This window comes from Sinocyclocheilus grahami, unplaced genomic scaffold, assembly GCF_001515645.1.
Source record: "Sinocyclocheilus grahami isolate Dianchi unplaced genomic scaffold, SAMN03320097.WGS_v1.1 scaffold351.1, whole genome shotgun sequence".
Classification (NCBI taxonomy): Eukaryota; Metazoa; Chordata; class Actinopteri; order Cypriniformes; family Cyprinidae; genus Sinocyclocheilus; species Sinocyclocheilus grahami.
In genome coordinates, this window is record NW_015505530.1 from 400,485 (window position 1) to 409,629 (window position 9,145).

At 38.7% G+C, this 9,145-nt stretch overlaps 2 protein-coding genes across 3 annotated transcripts; both read left to right on the top strand.

Moving 5' to 3' along the window:
• Positions 1-1,791: 1,791 nt before the first annotated feature.
• Positions 1,792-4,174, top strand: LOC107548613 (uncharacterized). 2 transcript variants are annotated; one of them, XM_016229369.1, is made up of 3 exons: positions 1,792-1,875; positions 2,813-2,881; positions 2,968-4,174. In XM_016229369.1, the coding sequence occupies exons 2-3, from the start codon at positions 2,868-2,870 to the stop codon at positions 3,701-3,703; spliced, it is 750 nt and encodes a 249-aa protein (XP_016084855.1). In that variant the 5' UTR covers positions 1,792-1,875; positions 2,813-2,867; the 3' UTR covers positions 3,704-4,174. The 2 variants fall into 2 exon arrangements, with proteins under 2 accessions (XP_016084855.1, XP_016084854.1); XM_016229368.1 differs by lacking the exon at positions 1,792-1,875 and having other exon boundaries at positions 2,777-2,881.
• A 3,196-nt stretch (positions 4,175-7,370) lies between these two features.
• LOC107548614 (uncharacterized) lies at positions 7,371-8,872 on the top strand. Its single transcript, XM_016229371.1, has 3 exons — positions 7,371-7,483; positions 7,838-7,910; positions 8,014-8,872. The coding sequence occupies exons 2-3, from the start codon at positions 7,897-7,899 to the stop codon at positions 8,759-8,761; spliced, it is 762 nt and encodes a 253-aa protein (XP_016084857.1). The 5' UTR covers positions 7,371-7,483; positions 7,838-7,896; the 3' UTR covers positions 8,762-8,872.
• Positions 8,873-9,145: the final 273 nt, after the last annotated feature.

Here is a 9,145-nt window from a genome sequence, read left to right on the forward strand (position 1 = left end):
AATTTTAAACATCTTTTACGGTACCCATTTTATGGCCCTTATATTACCTTTTTGAGTCAATGCAGATGAATGAAGTTATCTCAGGACGAGACCGCCCTGATTGTAAAGCAAAACGTGATTGGCTATAGCGAGACTGTGCTACGATTGGTTAGCGAAATGTGGCTGTTATCTGATTGGCTTGAGTAGACGGTGGGTGGAGTCCACATATTTGTGGATTGTCAGCACGTCTTGACGGAAGAAATGTTTCACAATTCGCAAATGCACAGGACGCGATTCACAAATGCGTGCAGCTATCTACAAATGCACATGACGCGATTAACAAATAAATGCCAGGCAAAGTTGTGGTTGTGACATAAATATATATTTGTGAATATGTTTTTTATTTGCAAATCTCATTTTATTTATTCGTGAATTTAATTCATGTTTGTGAAACTTTAAGATTTATTTGTGGATCTCATTCTATTTATTTGTCAATATGTTTAATTTTTGTTAATCTCTTTACATTTATTTGTGGATCATAATATATTTATTTGGAATTAAGCAACAATTCTATCTCCATATATTTCACTGTACCCTCTCTTGATCTGGACTGTCCTCTCTCGGTGAAATGGAAAATACATCAGGAAGGATTGTTGGACTCACACCTGAAAACCAATCTTGACTTTTCTATCCAAGCCCTGGAGACCTTTTTTGCATCCAAGTGGCGTGACGTCTCTCTAACACTGGAAGGAGAGCGCCACCTGGTGCGTATCACCACCGGAACACCTGCCCTGTCCTACCTGGTACATCTGGGCTCAATTGGGCCACAGCTCCTCCAAAGGACCCATCCGGAATCAGCCTGGCAGATAGCCACTTTGCTGGACATTGCTGTCGTGATGAGTTGGAAAACTGCTTTGAGCAGGCTAAAAAAGCCCTGAGCAACGAAGCTGAAAAAACCCCATCAGGAGGTTTCTGGATCACATGGAGCTCAAGATCACCTGTGGAGAGCTGCACCTCATGTACAGTACCCCATCAGCTCCTGCACACCCTTCACATCCAGCCACACCATAGAATTTTCTTGGGCAAAAGCTGTCCCTAGAGAAGATCCTTGCATCACTCTGACCAGTATCAGGAGGAGAACGCACGTATCTTTCTATAGGGTGATGGGGAGATGCTGGAGTTTATCACTGGCAGAGCAGACAACCATACAACTCAGTACTTCATCTTCACCGATGCCCAGAACAAACCTCACAGCCAGCTGGTGCAGGAGTTGTGGTATATGATTAGGAATCATGGGACAACTGCTTCCATCTCTGTTATAGAGGAGATCACCAAGTTATTAGGTTATTAATCAGGTTATTGAAGGATGCAGAACTAAAATTACAGAAGTAATAATACTAACATTAATAATTGTATGTATTTGGGGGTGTGGTCATTTCTTCCCATGCTAGATGGCAGATTTTCTTCAGTGGAGAGATCCAATCCTAATCTCTCTGTCCAGTTGTAAATTGGTTCTATTACTTTGCCACTGTATAATGATAAAATCAGAAATAAAGTTATATTTTTAGATTATTATTTTCTGGCTTGCCAAAAAATGAATGTTCATTTGTATTGTTTGATAGATACAGTATTTTAAACATTAAATAAAGTACAATAAAGCTCTATGTGTATATGCTTATTTGAAATAAAAGAATGGTCTTTCTTGTTCTGTTTCTTCTGTTTCTCCCCGCCTATAATGACACATTTGTTTCCCAGAAAGGGAAGCTGATGTTTAACTGAAAGTGAAACTTATTGTGAATCCTGAGCCTGAACTACTAGAAGACAACATTTGACAAAGACAAAACGTTTTTCAAAGTTCTCTCTTTTATATGACCACCGAACAAAGATCTACAGTAGGTAAGTCTGTCCAACTGTCTGTTTTAAGTACACAAAATACAGTCAAAATGGATCATCTGTTTAGTATTTTAAAGTGTTGTATTTCTCTAAGAGTTTAAGTCTGATAAAAGAATTGATTGAAGTGAAGAAATTAACATATATTTGTCAATCAAATTATAACTTTTAAAAAAGTGATTATTGACTTGCTCTTTTAAAGCAAACGGATCTTAAAGAGTCTTAAAGAAGTCTTTACACTTATTTCCAAAAGGAACTAGCACACTAAAATATATATTTATGCAAACGTCTCACACCTCACTAAAACCCTAAAACAAACTTTTCAAATTACTTCATACTCTAAACAGAGATTTAGGTAAAACATTCTGTTGCAATATATGTTAGATCAGTGGTTCCCAACCCTGGTCCTGGAGGCACCCCAACACTGCACATTTTGCATGTCTCCTTAATCAAACACACCTGATTCAGATCATCAGCTCATTAGTAGAGACTCCAAGACAGGGTGCCCAAACTCAGTCCTGGAGGGCCGGTGTCCTGAAGAGTTTAGCTCCAACCCCAATTAAACACACCTGAACCAGCTAATCAAGCTCTTACTAGGCATAGAAAATTGAAGGCAGGTGTGTCGAGGCAAGTTGGAGCTAAACTCTGCAGGACACCGGCCCTCCAGGACCGAGTTTGGGCACGCCTGCTCCAAGACCTGAAATTGGTGTGTCAGAGAAAGGAGACATGCAAAATGTGCAGTGTTGGGGTGCCTCCAGGACCAGGGTTGGGAACCACTGTGTTAGATAACTATATTACATGGCTATGTGGAATACTTGATTCTGACTGGTTAATTTTATCACCACATGGTTATAAAAGTCCCCAGCACTTCTGATCACCCTGTTTATTTTGAGAGAATGGCTGTACATTATTCCGTATAAATGACTGCTGTATCTGATGATAGTGTGTATTATTCCGGTGAAATTTTGGCCTGCTAGAGAAACCTCTCCTCCCTCTCAATGAACACTTCATTGTAAGTACATTAATAATGATCTGCAGAAAAAAAGTCTTTCATTAAATGTATATAAATGTACATATCATTTTTATTTTGTTCCCAAGCTGTTACCCAGATTTTCATCCTAACATGGAAAACATACTGTCTGTGAAGCGTGAACTGAAAGAAAATAACATTTCAGACAGCATCCTTCTCTCAAACTTGGACTTTGCTGAGAGATTCTTTAGAGACCATCCTCTAAAAGAGTACTCAAAATTGGTGGTTAAAGGAGATTACTTTTGTGTACAAATTGGTGGGGATGTCACGTATGTTTTTACCGTAACATCAGAAGACAGCCAAACCTATGTCCATGTCTTTATCCTTGCACGTAATAAAAGAATTTCCATTGACGCCAATCAGTTTTACTACCACTCCTGCCAGGATGAGATTAAATCCTGTTTTACACAGGCTCAAGAAGCTGTTACTGATGAGGACCTGACAAGTCTACACATAATATGCAACAGGTTCTCAGTCATGTACTCCACTCGATATAGAGGTCCACGCTCAACTGTGGAAACTAAATGTCAGTTAAAGCTAGAGAACATCACTGCTGAGAGTTTACTGAACAAAAAGGTTTGGTTGCAGAAAGAGAAGCCCACATGTCATGGTTTGATAGCATGTCTAGACCATCTCATTATACAATACCTTACCACACCTGATGCTCCAAAGAGCAACTGTAGTTTCATCATACATGCAGACAAGGAAGTAATGAGAATCACTACAGGTGAACAAGATGAAAGAGAGTATTTTTTGCTACACAATGGTAAAGGGTTCTCAATGTACCCTCCAGCATGGAAATAGAAGCCAGAGGCGTGCACAGGGGCGGGGCGGGGGTGGGGTGGTGGTGTCTTTAACCACCAATGCTAAAGTGTCCTTTTGGTCCATTTTGCAATTTCTATGCTATGACAGCATTCCAGAATACCGCAAAATACCCTCACATGCATGGCCTACACTGGACTGTAACTTCAGTCTGTCTGTTACAGTATAGGGTACTTTCATCAGTTAAGGTTTATAGCCCTACCTGAAAACAGAATAAAAAAAAGTATAACCTTCAAATATTATACCATACAATGCCACTACAGTATATTACAGTACAGTATATTCAATGTGTATCTTGCCTCTTTTTTTTGTGGCAAGCAAATAGATTTACATCTGCATGATACATTAACTGTGTGCACAGGCAAAAATTATTGTAATAGATTCTGTTATTCTCTACTCAGTTTATTGTTGACATTCATTAATATCTAAATATTGTACAATTGGCTATGTAAATAAACAGCTTGAATCTTTGTTATTTGTAAAGCGTTGTTCTTTATTTTGCATGTGTTTTGCCTTCGACGTTAAAGATCAGTACATCAGATATCACTGTATAAACCAATGTACAACAAAAAAAATCTCTCATCCAAAGAACCCATCCAGAATCTTGCCTCACAACTTCCAGGCCAGCAGCGAGCCACTCTGCTGGGTATCACTGAGTTGTAAAGCTTCTTCAAGCAGACCAGAAAAGCCCTGAGCATGGAGGCTGACAAAATCCCATCAGTTCTGGATCACATGGAGCTAAAGATCACCTGTGGAGAGTTGCACCCCACAAACAGTACCCATCAGTCCCTGCACAACCTCCACCTCTCTAATTTGTAGTCTGGATGAGTCAGTGCTAATGGCGCTATTTGTCAGATCTTGTAAATGTGAATAGGTCTGCCAGATGTTTGCGAAGCTCAGACAGTATTACTCTGTCATATCCAAGATCAAGATTGAAGTTGAAAGGTGGCCGGTCCAAGGTTATGGAACAGTCTTCCCTTATCTGTGAGATCCGCATCTTCTGTATATGATTTTAAAGGGGTCATATGATGCGATTTCAATTTTTCCTTTCTCTTTGGAGTGTTACAAGCTCTTGGTCCATAAAGAAGATCTGTAAAGTTGCAAAGACTAAAGTCTCAAATCCAAAGATATATTCTTTATAAAAGTTAAGAGTCAACCACGCCTACCTAAAATGCCTCGTTTTAACACGCCCCCCCATGTCTACGTCACAATGTGGGAAGATTTGCATAACGCCACCCAAATGTTCACACAAAGAAAGAAGGCGTAGCTTTTATTCTCGCTGTAGTATTGTTGCTGCCGCCATGTCGTGAAGGCGCTGTGTGTTTCCTTGTGAAAGCGAAACTACTTTGTTTGGTCTTCCAAAAGAGGACGATATCTGCTTCGTCATGCCTGGAGCTGACCCGTGCTGGTAGGAAATACAACAACTTTCCGCTGTGGATCACCGGATCGGCTTTCACCGTGGACGAAGCGGAGTCCAGCCCAGGGTCGTCACATGTGGTTGCCGCAAGCCCACCAAACGCTCCTTTGGCGAATCCGCCGGCCACACCGTTCTCAAGCCCGCCTGCCTCTGCTCACTCAAGCTGGCCTCCGCTCACTCTAGGCCGTGTGTGTGTGCGCGTGTGCGTGTGTGATCCTCACTCATTTAGTGTCATGTTCATTTATCAGTTTGTCTGACAGATATTTTTCAACACTGAACGTAAAGCACAATACAGCTCTGTTTATGTGCTTCTTCGCAGTGAAACTGTGGTCTCTTTTCTGTTTCTCCTCTCCTAACATAGGCGGAGCATGGCCACAGTGAGTTGGGGCAAAAATGCCACTAAATTGGACGAAAATGCCTCAAGCCGGCCTCTGCTCACTCAAGGCCGCCGTGTGTGACGCTGTTTTGTTGTGAAAGCGAAACTTTGTTTGGCCTTCCAAAAGAGGACACGACTAGAAATCAGTGGTTAAGTTGTATTTACAACACTGTTCCAGATCACTTCAACCCAAATATTCAGATGTGTCCAGCGCATTTAATTGAGGGCTGTTTCCTGATCCTGGTAGAGTAGACTACAATGCCGGCTGTTCTGACTCACAGGCTGTAAGTACTTTTTTATATTTAAAGAATTTGCCACTGATGATTCAAACGCGAGTTTTGAGCAGTGTAGTGTAGCACATGTTGTTTGTCATTTCTCCGATCACAAATGCAGACATGGTTTTATGTTTACGTGGCGCGATGCAACGCGTAAAAAGACAGTATAAGTCATTATACTCCGTAATTATGTCCCCACTGGATGCAACAAATGCCTCGTTTATAATGGATTTTAATGTTAATGTCTCGTTGCTCCGGCTGGACAGGGCATCACAGTATGGTAAGGGACATACCATTTCCGTCACACGCTCGAGGTATCCGGCCAATCACAAAGCTCTGGATAGCTGGCCAATCAGAGCACACCTCGCTTTCAGACCGATGAGCTTTGTAAAAATCGACGCGTTTCAGAAAGGCCGGGCATAGAGGAGAAATAATATTATACTGTATGTGGAAAATAATGTGTTTTTTTAACCTTAAACCGCATAAACACATTTCATTACACCAAATACACCATATAATGTTATTTTTAGCAACATCATATGACCCCTTTAAATCTAAGCTACAGTCTCATCTTTTTATTCTTGTATTTAACTAATTATAATTCTTGGTCTCATTTTAACTTATATTTTAGTGTATTATATTTAGTATTATTCTTTTTATTTGACCTTTCCTCTTTTGTACAACACAGTGGTCAACTCTTGTTGTGTTTATTTGTGCTTTATAATTAAAAAAGAAAATGAATGAATGGCGAAAGTAGTTAGTATGCAGATTTTGTCAGTCGTCCTTGGCAGATTTCACAGTAATTCACGTGGTAAATGATGGGCACAAACTCCGAATTTTAAGCCTCAAATGGTAAGATTCCATTCAGATTGGAGGATATCGTTTTTATTTGTCTAAAACTCACCAGGTTTGAGTGCGCGCGCGTTCGCTGGCTGAATTCCGCGAATTCTCTCATCATAAACAAAGCTCGCAGATGTAAGTACAATGTAAGTAAGAACTTCATCAGACAGTTTCAGTGATTAAAACTATTTTTTTTTTGAGACTGCTTAAACTCGCGATAGATCAAAGTTAATGATACTTTCTATATTATTGAAAATAAATAATTCACTGTTTGAGCAGATGTAAGTACAATGTAAGTAAGAACTTCATCAGACAGTTTCAGTGATTAAAACTATTTTTTTTTTTGAGACTGCTTAAACTCGCGATAGATCAAAGTTAATGATACTTTCTATATTATTGAAAATAAATAATTCACTGTTTGAATAACCTTGGAAAGGAAACGTTTTATAATGATCAATTTCTAATGTTTTTATTAAACTGTAATCACGTTAAATACAAATTAAGTCAAATGAAACATATTTTATTAGCCTACATGACACCCATGTCTGGTCCTTGCCTAAAAAGACGGGGTTTTTATGTTTGTAGTTTATAGATTTGGCTGCTTTTAGCACCCAGGAGTTCAGCTCCCTATGTCTCCCAACCTACGTAAGGACTTGTTTATTTCCTGGAAAATGAAAGTAAGGAATCCAGCAAGAGCTTTGAGAAACCGAAACTTACAGTGAAATTGTCGGTGGTCCTGCAAGAGCCTGAAAGAAGCGCTGGAACACCACATTTGCTGAAATCACTTTTAAACACGTTTTTATTTCCTCCAAACAGAGTTCTAGCCTTCATTTGACTGCTGGACACAGATCTAGGTAAGTCAGTTCTGCTGTCTTTTTTCAGAATAGGCTACACAAACTACAAAACGTTTAGTAGTCTATTTTAAAGTAATTTGAAACATCTGTTAGAACTAACAACACAAAACAACTGATTATTTAAAGCAAAATTATCTTAAAGCTATAAAGAATGATACCTAGGCCTACTTACAAACTGAAAAGGAAATATTTTTGTTTGCACACCCTTCTGCTATATACAGTATAATGAATGTGATTGTTTAATTTGATCACTTCAGGGTTATAAACGACTCTTACACTTCTGATCACCCTGTATATTTTGATTATAATGCCTGTATATTATTTTTCATAAATGAATGTCATATCTGATGACAGCGTGGATCATTCTAATTCAAGAATTTTCGGCCTGCTGGAGAAACCCATCCTCCTTCTCAATGGACACTTCATTGTAAGTAGCCTACATTGCTATTGATCTGCAGGAAGAAGTTAAACATTAATTAAATGTATACATTTTCTTTCTTTTTCTCTCTCTTTCTTTCTTTCTTTCCAAGCTGTTACCCCAGTTTTAAACCTGACACAGAAAGCATAATGTCTGTGATGCATGAACTGAAGGAAAAGAACTTAAAAGACAACACCCTTCTCTCCAACTTGGACTTTGCTGAGAGATTCTTTAGAGACCATCCTCTAAAACCATACTCCAAATTGCTAGTCAAAGGAAATTACTCTTGTGTACAAATTGGTCAGAATGACATGCAAGTTTTTACTGTAACATCAGAAAACAACCAAACCTATGTCAGTGTTTTTATCTACGACCCATTTACAGAAAAAATCAAAAAGTCTTTCATTGAGGCCAGGCACTTTTTCAACCACTCCTGCCAGGATGAGATTAAATCCTGTTTTACACAGGCACAAGAAGCTGTTACTAAAGAGAACCTGACAAGATTGCACATCAAATGCAACAGGTTCTCAGTCACATACGCCACTCAATTTAGCGGTCCATGCACAACTGTGGAAACTAAATGTCAGTTAAAGCTAGAGAACCTCACTGCGGAGGGTTTACTGAACAAAAAGGTTTGGTTGCAGAAAGAGAAGCCCACATGTCATGGTTTGATAACATGTCTAGACCATCTCATAAAGCAATACCTAACCACAGTAATTTGCAGACGGAATTCTTTTAGATTTGTCATACATGCAGACAAAGAAATTATCAGAATCACTTCATGTAATGAAGCAGAACGAGAATTTGTATTGATACATGATCATGAAGGGGTCTCAATGTTTCCTCCAACACTGCAATAAAAGTTATGACAGCACTCCAGAAAACTGCAACATATTCTGTTGAAATATCTTCATGTGCATTTTTAAAGACTAAAGATTAAAGGAAATCATTATATCCACATATATTCATTACTAATTCTAAATTAGTTGAAAATATTGCTAAAGAAATAAATCATACAATGGCATTACCTTTGGAGTACAATACAGTATATGTAATGTGTTTTTTTTTGTGGCAAGCAAATGTTTTTTATAGATTTACATTTGCATGATTTCCTACTTCATCTGTGTTCACTGACAAAAATGGTAGATTCTGTCATTCTCTACTCTTCTTGTTGACATTCTTTAACATCATAAAAATAGACAATATGTAAATAAACAACTTCATTCTTTGTTATTTGTAGTTCT